The sequence below is a fragment of the Drosophila simulans genome, chromosome 2L (assembly GCF_016746395.2).
Source record: "Drosophila simulans strain w501 chromosome 2L, Prin_Dsim_3.1, whole genome shotgun sequence".
NCBI classification, from domain to species: Eukaryota; Metazoa; Arthropoda; class Insecta; order Diptera; family Drosophilidae; genus Drosophila; species Drosophila simulans.
The window spans coordinates 4,657,057-4,669,083 of NC_052520.2; the positions used below are offsets into that span (position 1 = coordinate 4,657,057).

Genomic DNA, 12,027 nt, shown 5'->3' on the forward strand with positions numbered 1-12,027 from the left:
CAACCAGAATGGAATCCATTACGCAGTTGGTTGGCTTAATCTTCACTGAGATGGGAGATAACGGTGCCGAATTGATAGAATAGGAAAGAGTTGTCACATGTTTGGTTAGTTTCCCTAGGGAAAAACAATCGATATATCTGGGGAAATCGATTTTAATGGGAAATCAACAACATCCCAAGCCAAAGACGTTAGAATAACAAAATGAGTAATGCTATACGTATTTTTTTTTGCAGACGATTATAGAGGTCGCATATTTTTATTTATTTCCTAAATATTAACTTTAAACTATGCATTGTTGTAATTCTAATGTCTGTCCCCAAACTGATTGAAACTAGGAAATGTCACAAGTGTGAAAGCAACGTTATCGAAATGCGAAATGTTGCCACATGGAAATTAGAAATGTGAAACAAATTATGTAAAGTTTAGACAATCAGAAACGTTTTCTTTTGCATAGTCCAAATTATTTGTTTTATGTACGGTCCAATGAGTGCCACGAACAAAGAAATCGGCGAAGCGAGCTTGACAGCAGAGCAAATTAGACACAGACACCAATATGATTTCCTCATAATGTTATTAGAAAGGTAAAAATAAAACATTCTCCAGTAGTTTCTGCAATTCCAGAACGTGTACTTTCAGATGCGACAGTTCCCCAAGGGAGACGAAAAGCGATTACTCCCTGACCCGCATCAATTTCAATTCCACGGAAGAGTTGGGTAAGAAAGTCGGTTTCTTTATTCAATTGGTGCACTGGCTGTTATCGGCTGTGCCGGGACTTAGTATACTGTAGAATCAGAATTATAGGTTTAAAGGGTAAATGGACGCACTATCGGGGATTCCACAATGAATTATAATGTTCAATGATTTAAAAAATGAAAGAGGAGGTCTTTCCTAGGGAATCTCCACGGAAAGTTTCCTACTTCGATTTGCGCTGCATTCGCGAGCGTAGCATCTTGTTTTCATCCGCACATTTTGTGGTGATGGCGGTGCGCACTTCCCGCGGAGTCATGTCGAGGCTGTTGGTCATCAGATAGACTAGATCGGCCACCTTGAGCGGATCCAGCTGCTGTTTGCTGGGGCGGGCACAGTCCCTAAATGCCGGCGATGGTTTTCCGGAGAGCGTATGATGGGCCAGTGTATCCCGATCGAAGATCTCGCAGAGCAGCTTCCTCGTGATCGAGGGTCCGGTCATATCCCAGTTGATGGCACTTAGGCTAATGCGGGAAACTTCGGTGCCATTGGGACCGATCATCACCATCGGCGATTCGCCGTCCAGGTCGAATTCAAAACCGGGACACCGCCGTTTGGCATTCGGAGTGGACGTCACCGGTTTCTTGATACGCTTCCTCTTGTTTCCTATTGTCTCTTCTCCGCCTGGCACATAGTCCTCATCGTCATCGTCCAAACCAAGATCTTCGTCGTTTGTTTTCGGCGTCGAGGTGTTGTGATCATCGGCTCCATCGCGAAACACATCAAAAGGCTCCGAACTCTGCTCCTGATCCTGGTCCTGCTCATGGGCCTGTTTGTGCTCTTGCTCCTGGTCCATTTCCTGGACCTTTTCAATTTCGATGGTCAGGAGATCGAGAGCCTTGCGCTTACTGCGCTCCCATTGCTGGAGAAGCTTCAAACGCGCCTCATTTACCGCTTGGATGGTGTTCCTCATCAGCTGCGAGTCCTCCATATCCTGCACCATGTCATCGAAATCCTGGTCCGGCGGACGCTGTGTCCTTAGCAGTCTCTCAGCAGCAAGTGTGAGAGTTTCCAGAGTGCTCAGCTTGCCACTGTCGGACATTTCGATGTGGCGCATGGCGGAATCGGCAAATTCATTTGCTTCTTGAATGCGCCGCACCTTGCAGTCATCGCTCTCCTCCTCCGTAAGGGAGTCATCCGTTCGCAGGCGGGCGATGATCGCCTCCACTTTCTTCTGCGTCTCTGACAACTGAACCGTCTCGGGATCATAGGGCAATAGGGTCAGGGCGAATTCCAAACGCTGGCGGCGGTTAATCTACGAGGAAACGATTATTTATTTTAAAGTACTTGGCATTTGCTTCTATTTAACTCACCATTGTGCTGCTTGTTGTCCACTTGCAAACTGAATTACTGCTAATAAGTCAACGCCTTATATACCACCAACGCGAAAACCCTTACAGGTAGTTTCTTCCAAGTACTGATTAATCCTTTTATTACCCTTTATGATTTTGTAGATGCTTCCATGGCCGATTCGCTGCCCACCGCGTTGACTGTGACTCGCCTACCTGCCGGAGCAACTTGCAGCTGTCGTTCCATTTCGGAACGCTCGGAATCCGCTGCCATCGTCTCGGAATCAACGCAAACCATCGCTTCCACCGAGGACATGGGCACTCAAACCGGCTTCCAGACGGTTCCCAATGAGGATTTCAATTTTGGCCAAGATGCATCCACGCAATCTATGCTTAATATGCAGGATGCAGGAACACAACCGATTCCAGTATCGACCGAAAACCTTAACAGCATACAAACACAAACGGAATATAAAGAACCAAAGACTGTCAGATTTCCGCCGAAAAAATATTCAAAGACTGTGCATGAAGAAGAAAAACCTAGAAAATCGTTGCGCAAATGTTTCTTTAAGCGCCCACTAATCGTAGTTAAAGGCGACACTCTTATATCTCCCGATTTTTTCCATCAAAGTAGAATGGAGAACGGATCAGTCACTACTAGAAAAGAAGATAAAGAAACCCAATATGAAAACCATTTCGGGACACAATCAAATAGTTCCGACGATAAGCCTTCAAATCCTTCGACGTGTTCAAAAATCCTCGATAGAGTACAGAAATTGGAAACCATAATGAAGAGACAGGAGCTTTCTCTAAGGGATCTACAGGGCTCTGTGAAATCGTGGAAGGTCCAGGAATGCAAACCCTCTGATTGTAGGATCATATTTCAAGGTCAACCGCAGGCATGCGAATTGCCAAAAAAACTAGAAACATCTGATCAGGCATCCCAGATAAACGATATAGACGAGGAACGCAAATTGCCAATAAAACCGGAAGTTTTTAACCAGGCATCCCAGAAAAAATATACAACTCGTTCCGAGGAACAAAAGTTGCCAATAAAACCTGAACCTTTTAACCAGGAATCCCAGAAAATATATACAGCTCGTTCCGAGGAACGCAAATTACCAAGAAAACCTGAAAAAATTGACCAGGCTACACAAAAAAAAGATACAGCTAGTTGCGAGTGCAAAACGCTATCCAAAGAATTTCTTCAAATATTTATGAAGCCTGAAACTGCTCAAGACGAACAGAAATCAAATAATTCTCAACGCACCAGGGATACCCCAGTAAGCTCGGAAAAATCAACTGGTCTACAATTCAGTAGGGAAAGTAATGTAAATAATCGGAGGTGTTCTAAGGCGAATGAACATGAAGTATCTCTGAAAGATGCCCAACTCCCAACTGCTACACAATATTTGAAAGATTCCGAAAGTTTGCTGGAACAATTTAATCGAGTTTTTGCTAAAACAAAAAGCGAAGAAACAATTTGCGACAAGCCTAGAAATATTTCAGAATCTAAACAAATCGGTAGGCCAACATCCGCTTACCCTGCAGATCCCACGAAACAAAATGATACTGAACAAAGGGTTGAAAACTTACTCGATGAATTTGTTAAATTTGTTAAAGAACCCAAAGGCGATTCACTAGGTGCAAGAAAGGTTTCCTCCACATCTTGCTTGGAGTCGAAAAGTTCCAGACAATCCAATAAAACTGAGGAGAAAGAAGTATACAAATCCTTGATTGAGCAGCTTATAAGTCATTTCACAAAATCCAAGTCGTGTGAAAATAATCAGGCGCGGAAGGCCCAATCAGAGTCCTCTTCAGTCGATCGCTTACTGGCGGAATTCGTAAAAATGTTTAAGAGATCCAACAGCCTGGAGGAGGACAGACCCAAAAAGGTGAGCTTCAATTGTTCGAAAGCTCCTCAAAATGTTAAATCCACTGCAATGCAATCGGAACCTAAGATGTCGGATATGGAGTTGGATGCGAACGGACGTAGCGGTTTCCGTCAACTAGAAGGAAAATCTAAGCCAAGTGCAATTTTTAGGAACACCCAGAGGATGGATAAGTCGTCGCCACATGGATGTCAATACTGTGGCGATGACAGTCTGCCCATTCTGGATTCCTTGATGGATGAAGTATATCGGCTGATTGGGCCGAGGCCCTTCGATGAAGTGGTCCTGACCATACTGCGTCAAGAGGATAATGTCTACCACATCAAGGTGCGTGAGATGGCTACCGGAAAGGATCTAGGCTGCATTCTGGGAAGTCGAGGGGCCATCAACCAAGCTATCGCGATAGGATTATTCGAGGACATTCACACGTTCTGTGAGCTGGACAAAAACAGGCAGTACGATCCCAGGGACTGTCCACTGGGCACCGGTCTGGACGAACTTTGCCGTCGACAGTGCGGCGGAGAGCTTGCACCAGATGGAAGTGCCGACAAGCAAAGAGTCGTCGAATTTTGCACTCGTGTGCTGGGTCTGCCCGCTGGTCAAGCGGACCGCTTCTTCTCCGTGACCAACGCCCTAAAAATGGACCCATCATTTGATTTCTCCAGTTCATTGCTCCGTCATGCCGAAAATCTAGAACCCACTGGTCAAGGAGCGGATTTGAGCGATGTGGTCAAGACATCCAGTTTATTCCTACGCATAATTTCTGGCCAGTGTAATGACGTTCAAGATGATGAAGAGGATTCATCATATGGATTCGATAGCAATAATGCACCTTAGCTTTGTTACCATTTAAATTTCGCATAAGAATTTGTAACAAAATTTTTATAGAAAATTTTAATGAAAATATATTGTCTTATTTTATTAAAATATTTTACTAGGTAGTGTAGAAATGTCGCAAAGTTGCAATTCGCTTTTATTGCCTCTAAGCAGCTGCACATTGGGAAAATCCGCTCAATCAGCGTCCTTCGCAGGTAATACACAATTAGAACAATCCCAGTATGGGCCGGACCAAGTTTTAATCCCTTCGCACTGACAGATGTTTGACATTATGAAAGCCTAGATAAAATTACGGAGATTACGGCAGGTAGAACAATTTAACTATATAATTTTACATCTATAAAATAGCTTGCAGCGAAGAAGAGTTCATCAGTTTGCCAAGAGCTCTTTACCTATCAAGACATTCAAACAAGACGCGTAGAAAAGAACCAAAGCCAAGCCAATCATATCAATCAAATCTTTTCCGAACATATTTAAAACACATCCGCCATCATGAGCAAAATCAGCAACGACAGTGGATTGGATGACTCCGCGAACAGTGGAGCCGTTGTGAGCGCCAATGGACCCTTGGCAGCGACCCGGTTATCCTGGTTCCTGGCCGAAGTCGATGACGGCTTAATGAAGGATGGGAAGCCAAATGGCCGGCGCCGCCTCTGCGTTCTCCATTCGATGGAACTCCTGGAGTCAGATGTATCGGACAAGTACATGACCCGATTCGTTGAATTTCGCGTCAATGGAATGGTGCTGGAGGCGAAACTCATACTGGCAGCGGATGAGAGGCGCCTGGTGGATGCAGCATTGCTGTCCATGAGCAAGGAGGAGAGGGAGGATGCCGGAGGCCAGCAACTGTTGGTCCAGTACACTGAGAATGAAAAGGCGGGCGAGCGCCTCATCCAGAAACTTGTTTCTCCAAACGATGTGATGTTGCTGAGCACCAAGCCCGAGCTGAAGGGTAATCCTCTGGTGAGCTTGGCTCCCGGCTGCATTGCCCATATCCTATATGCCTACGAAAGCCGTGATTATATGGAAAAGATACTACTGCACCTGAAAGCGCGAAGCTTTGACCTCGCCTTCGATGATAATTTGGAAGCTGAACCAGAGGCCATGAATGATGACACTTGGATGCTGGTGCAATACAGTCCCGAACCGGAGATGGTGGTATACCAGGTGGTGCAGTACAGACAAACCGTGTGGAGGAAAGAGAATCTCTTTAAGGACGTGATTGCCTACATGCAACTTCCTGGTAGCGACATCGTCCTCCAGGCGGTGGTCATCAGCTATGGCCAGGACAAAGAGGTCCTGAACGCGAAGTACGAGGAGTTGCGACGATTCCCATTTGATATTGACTTTCCACTGCCCGACGAACTGGAGAAGCACCCTGATCACATGACGTCCACCGCCCTCTTCTCGCGAACCAGCTTGTACCAGAAGGCGGAGCAGCGGGACACTACTGGAGAGCACAAGGAGTTGCGAAAAAGTCTGGAACAGATGAGTGAGAAGGCGCAGGGCGAGGCCCAAATGATCATAGATGCCTTCGACATGGTGGACAATATCAACAAGAATCTGCAGAGTCGTTTGTCCGGAGAGGTGCGATCGGTAGTGGAGGTCACATCCGGAGACGAACTTCATTAGTTGGCAAACACATCACATTTACTTTATATATAGTCAACTAAGTTTCGTTGAAAGTTTAAAACTTTAATGGTAAATATTATTAGGCTAGAATTAAATAACAATTGTAAACTATATATATCTGAATAAATATATAAAGATCTGCAAATGATAAACGTATTAATATTTCTATGGGTATAAACACGTTTTATTCTGATTTTCGACATGCTAAACATGTTAAGTTTAAACAGGAAAAAAATATATTAAAATAAGTTGAACTGTGGGGCAGGCGGGTGGGGGCCATAACCGAACTCAAACGTGTTGTGTTCAACCGTTAAAAACTGCATCATGATCGACGGCGGACCAACTTGTGTTTGTTGAACGAATGTTGTCTGACGAATCATCAAATAGTTAGGCATCAACGGCTGGGTGGGTTCCATCCATGCAGAAGGCCCGAAAAAAGGTGGCTGTGCTCTTACGTCAACGGGACGAGGAACGGCCAGCGGTGGTGGTGGCATTGGGGGAGCCATTCCAGGCATCGGGTCTGGGACGAATCCTTGTTGAAGGTGATCATCACCGACTGGTACCGACTGGACATTTTCCAATCTAGTTTCAGAACTTTGTCTACCCGATCTGAAGTTTTGACGTGGATCTGACTGACATGAATGTGGACGCGATGTGATTCCCATCTGAGAAAACTGCCTCTCCATTCGGCTCATGGAAAGCCGCTTTTGAGCAAAATCCCAGACCTTGAATTCATCCGGTGGCAGTGGATGTAGATTATCGTAGGGCACGTCAAAAAGTTTTCCCTGCTCCTCGACAAACACTTGACAAACGGACTTCTTCTTATCGATCGATTGGATGTAACAAACGCTAAGCCGATCGCGTCTATTGGTGTCCAACTCCACCTGGCACTTGGCTCCCACCTTGAAGTTGTAGTCGCCCATGTAAATACCAAATTGATACGCTTCACGACGAGCTTCAATCGCGCTAGTCAGCTCAACGTTGCGATACATATAGGGATGCATTGACTTAGCTACCGAATAGGGGAAGGGCTTCTTGCCGTGCTCCAGAAGGATCCGCATGCAGGACAAGTTGTCAAACTGTCCGCGGCTATGAAACGGGCATTTCTGGGAGTTTTCAAGCAAGCAAATGGTGTTCTCAGGGCGATCCAGCTCGAAGCTCCGTCCGTTGCGGCACAGCAAACGGATGGCACGGCCGTGCGAGTCGAACTCATAGCTAATGCCCATTTTGAAGGTATTTGGATACAGCATCCATTCCACAGCGAGATTAACATCCGGCAGGCGGAACACGTGCTTGTAAAGCATCTTGAAGGACACGGACTGCGAAACGGCGCCCACATCGACGTCCTGCATAGTCAGCACGGATTCAAAATGCCCCAGGCCGTTCATAAAGATACGTAGGGTCTCCTTATAGTCCATGCTGTATGTGATCATCCGGCCCATATCGAAGGGTTCGTAGATGATGACATTCCGGCGGTACAGGTGGCATAGGGCACCCAGTTCCAGTACGGTGCCCGCTGTCTTGGTCTTGCCCAGCTGCCACAGGTACTCGTCGAAGTCTCCACTCACAAATCGCCGGTAAGTCTTCCATTTCGCGAACATGTAGCGAACGCACTCCATCCTCACTTCGTAATGAAGCATCTGGGTGTCGTACACCTGCTCCGCGACCACTCGAAACAGACTCGAGGCATCCACTATCATATGCTTCCGGAAGAGTTGACGTCGCTCCAGGTACCGATCTATGGGATCTGTTGCCTCTGTGGGAAGACTTGGTTATATAATTGTGTAAGATGCAAATCCCTGACCTACTTCTACTTCCAATGGAAACTAAACGCTGCAATACATCGGGCATTATTGTTGCTTAAAAAATTTTAGTACTGGGTACTTAAATAAAAGTTAAGTCAAGTCGTAACCAATAGGAAAAAGATCAAGGAGATCCACGCGGTTCCTGCGTCGTTGCCAGATGGTGGAATTCTGCATTTCCATTATACGCGTTAAAAGTGGAACAGTGGAAATGAACACGAAAACTTGAAAGTGGAGGTTACAGTTGTTCTAAAAGTCAATGGGAAACATTTAAAATTCGTGCTATTCTATTCGTTATTGTACATATGGATTATTGTATTACCGAATTTTTAGCTATAAGCATAAACCTTTTCTCTTTCAACTCCTGTGTGAAAGCGGTATTATCCTGGAAATAAAATGACCTTCATCATTTGGTCAAATTGTAGCTATGTGGCAGCACCGTTGAAGGGAAGCACGTGAGAAACATATTAGCCAAAAGTTCATAATAATTCAAAAGATTTATTGGTCACATTGCTGTCCTCATGAAAGCGCTTGGCACCCTTTCCATTTAAATCTGAAATTTCGTTTCTAAACATAGTTATTTTGTATTTGTGAATCTATTTTAAATCGCATAAACTTTAAAATGTGGCACATATCTCAGCATTGATTTATTACGCTTTCGAGTGGAGCTATAAAACATGAAGAAAATAATAGAGCACATAAATAACTACATAAACATTTAGAGGCAAACGGCTCAAAAATGCAGCAATGGCATTCAATAAATTCAAAAGCATTTGACACATCAGCAGGTTGGTAATTAATTGATAGACAGAAATAATCGAGTGAATTATGTTCGTATAATTCGATTTCAGCACGTGTCGCCATCAATTTCTAACGAAACGACTACCATGTGCGATGCCCCACAATTAACTAAGCGCTTTTCCATTACTTGGCAATCATGGATCATTCATGGGATTAATTCCGCCAACCGAGCCACTTCATCATCACCGCAAATTTCTGGAGAAGTGAGAGTAAGACTGTCTCGATAATGAAGTGTACGGAAATAGACAAAGATTTAGGGGTTTCTTCCGCTCCCCATCGGGATATTGACTTGCTGATTATTTTTATTTGGCCGGGCAGAGCGCTTCAATTGAGACATAAAACTATGCCAACACACGAGCATAAACATTTATACACACGATTAGGAGTGCTGTTTGTTTTTATGTTTGGTTTAGCGCTTCCGTTTGAGGCCACCAAGAAATGCCAGCACACACTGCGTATACGCATTAAATGGCCCAGAATGAGATACAAACAAACAGTGGGAGAGAAAAACAAAAGCGAAAATTGGGAAAGCGAAGGGAGCCCAAACATTTGGCGCAATTAAAGTGTGCACTTCTAGTTGTATAAAACATGGCCCATAAATCAATGAAAAACTAATCTGAAAATCAAAAGGAAAACACTGGGGGATTTGTTTGTGCGAAATGAATTTGGCTGAATACCGAAAAGTATTGTATCCTTTTTGTTGAACTTGTTGAAATCCACTAAAAATGCAAATCAATTAAATTAACTAACTTTAACTTTATTTTTTCAACTCCGTACGATTTGGGAAATACAATTTATGCAAATGCAACAGCAGTGGCTGGTGTAGAAAATAAAAAATAAAATTCATGCCAAGCCGCAAGCTTAAATGCTCATTAGTGTTCCGAAGCGAGAAAAAAAACCAAATAAAATAAAATGAAATAAAATTGGAGCCCCAAAACTAAAATCAAGAGGGAGCGCAGTGGAGCGTATTTTTGTCGCCTGCATCGCATTTACATTTTCAAATCCAGCAGTACTGTGCTGTATACTTGTGAGTTAGTACATAAGGACAAACATCTCCGCCATATAAATGCAAAGCTTTCTGGGAATGGGATGGCCTTAAGTTACCGAATTGCAGGCAATTAATTGGGACTTATGGCCGAAATCCAAGGCTAACTTTGACTTTGGCTGAAACAGAAAGATTTCGTTGGCTGCATTGTTATGCGCTCTTGCGTGAATTGATCCCCTTTTAATGATGCACTCCAGTGGCGAAAATAATTTGCCTGTGACAGCCTTTGAGCCTTCTGCTAATGCTTTGTTTTAAATCATTGTTATTTCAGGCGAGTAAGCCCTGCTAGCTTCTGTGCTCCTTTATTCCCCTCTAAATGCGTAATGCCATTGATTTCGGCACACAAATGCAATTTAGTTGCTGTGCACGGAACATGTTAAGCATACGCAGCGTTGCCCCGGCAAAAGTTTGTGCATGCAAATTTGACGATAAACTTGAACTAATTAAAAAGTTGCGCTTAATTCCGGAGACCGCAAAGGTTGTGCATTATTTTTCCGTCAGAAGGTTTTCTCATCTCGTCGGCTGCGTGGCGGGTGTGTTGACAAATTGACATATTGTGGCTACAGAAAGTTGCAGTTGTAAGTCGCTGCCATTTCTCTTGCCACATGTGGCACAGCGGGAGGTGTAATACTTGCGGCTAATTCCGAGTTTGTTGCTCTAAGCCCGAAGCATCTAGCATCGTATCTAGCTTCCTGGCCCTATGCCCAGCTCACACAAAACTGATGGCCACACGATAAAACGGGGGCCCAAACAAAACCACACACAAGCTACCAGCGGTTTACTTGCCCCACAGCGATTGCTGTTCGAAAAAGGTGGCACTGGATAAAAAGCATGTTGAACATTCTGTTCTGGCCAAAAACTGCGGGAGCTGCAGTTCAAGAAATGCAGTCACTACTTGACTGGAGTTCAGTTAAAGCACACTTCGAGTTTACTATCAATAACTTATTTTATTTACTTTTAAAGTGCTTCTGGCTTAATCTTTATTTGTGGCTTATTTGCCTGGCTAGTGTGAGCAATACTTTTGCTTAGTTTGAACCTGCTTGCCTGGTTATGTGATAAATCTTTTTTGCCAAAACCTTATCTTTAGCAGTTAAAATGGTACATATAAAGAAGAAATTTAATGTAAAATGCGTAAAATATACAATATTTATTAATTTAAAGAATGAAATAGTTCTAAACTTTTATAAACTTTAATATGTAAAACCGATATGAATTTTCAGTGATAGCTGCCACATATCGGGTATCACAGAGTCGGACTCGTTGGAGCATTTATTTTTTATAATTCACTTGAGCCTTGTTAAGACCGCTGGTAGAGCATGGGTAGCATGTGTGTGTTTATGGGCCACCACCTCATCATCAACTCGTGTCCGTGCCCGTGCCCCACCCTTCTCGCACCACATGCAACCACTTGAATTTGGTGCGGTTGTTGCTGCCGTTCGTATTTGCCATGCCATTTGCTGGAGAAATTTTTCTTGATTGCCTCGCCCCCAGCAGCTTGCTTGTTTTTCGCTTATGCGTCGTCATCTTTCTTCCGCAGTTTCCACTTCCTTTTACCATTTTCCACGGGTTTTCCCTTTTCCCTATTTATTTTTTACCCTACTTTTTGTTCTCCTAGCAGACAGTGATTTTGACATTTCACGCGCATTTGTTTGTTATGCTTCTCTGGCCAGCAGCATTGACAGCGCGGGAAAGGTCAACATTTCCATTTTTTTTTTGCATATATAAGTGCGTAAGGCCATGTATTCATAGAAATCGTAGTGGGCCATAATAAAAATAAGGGCTGTGGTAGTGGCACGCAGGCTCATTAACATTTGCGAGGCACGTGGCGGGAATGACGCTAACTCAGTTGCTCCCCAGCGTCGCATTCGGCTTAGCCAAATTGATTTTCCGTCCTGCCAACAAAACAATCTGGCACAGCGAGAGAAAAAACATAACAATATCAGTAGCAGTCACATAACCATTGCCAGTTTTGCATAGCCTTT

At 44.0% G+C, this 12,027-nt stretch overlaps 4 protein-coding genes across 5 annotated transcripts; 2 read left to right on the forward strand and 2 right to left on the reverse strand.

The window, feature by feature from the left end:
- Nucleotides 1-445: 445 nt before the first annotated feature.
- LOC6730985 lies at nt 446-4,849 on the forward strand. Of its 2 annotated transcripts, XM_002078110.4 has the most exons (3): nt 446-581; nt 637-713; nt 2,202-4,849. In XM_002078110.4, exons 1-3 carry the CDS (start codon nt 472-474, stop codon nt 4,763-4,765), a joined length of 2,751 nt encoding a protein of 916 aa, XP_002078146.2. In that variant the 5' UTR covers nt 446-471; the 3' UTR covers nt 4,766-4,849. The 2 variants fall into 2 exon arrangements, with proteins under 2 accessions (XP_002078146.2, XP_016023452.1); XM_016179545.3 differs by lacking the exons at nt 446-581; nt 637-713 and adding an exon at nt 2,006-2,147.
- On the reverse strand, nt 710-2,136 carry LOC6730986 (early boundary activity protein 1). The gene is made up of 2 exons (XM_002078111.4): nt 2,061-2,136; nt 710-2,002 (listed from the first exon to the last, which is right to left on the reverse strand). The coding sequence occupies exons 1-2, from the start codon at nt 2,061-2,063 to the stop codon at nt 914-916; spliced, it is 1,092 nt and encodes a 363-aa protein (XP_002078147.3). The 5' UTR covers nt 2,064-2,136; the 3' UTR covers nt 710-913.
- Nucleotides 4,850-5,212: 363 nt separating the features above from the next.
- Nucleotides 5,213-6,410, forward strand: LOC6730987 (early boundary activity protein 3). Its single transcript, XM_002078112.4, has one exon. It carries the CDS (start codon nt 5,258-5,260, stop codon nt 6,395-6,397), a length of 1,140 nt encoding a protein of 379 aa, XP_002078148.1. The 5' UTR covers nt 5,213-5,257; the 3' UTR covers nt 6,398-6,410.
- A 26-nt stretch (nt 6,411-6,436) lies between these two features.
- Nucleotides 6,437-8,418, reverse strand: LOC6730988 (protein ovarian tumor locus). Its single transcript, XM_016179015.3, has 2 exons — nt 8,206-8,418; nt 6,437-8,153 (listed from the first exon to the last, which is right to left on the reverse strand). Exons 1-2 carry the CDS (start codon nt 8,246-8,248, stop codon nt 6,637-6,639), a joined length of 1,560 nt encoding a protein of 519 aa, XP_016023454.1. The 5' UTR covers nt 8,249-8,418; the 3' UTR covers nt 6,437-6,636.
- Between the last annotated feature and the right edge of the window lie 3,609 nt (nt 8,419-12,027).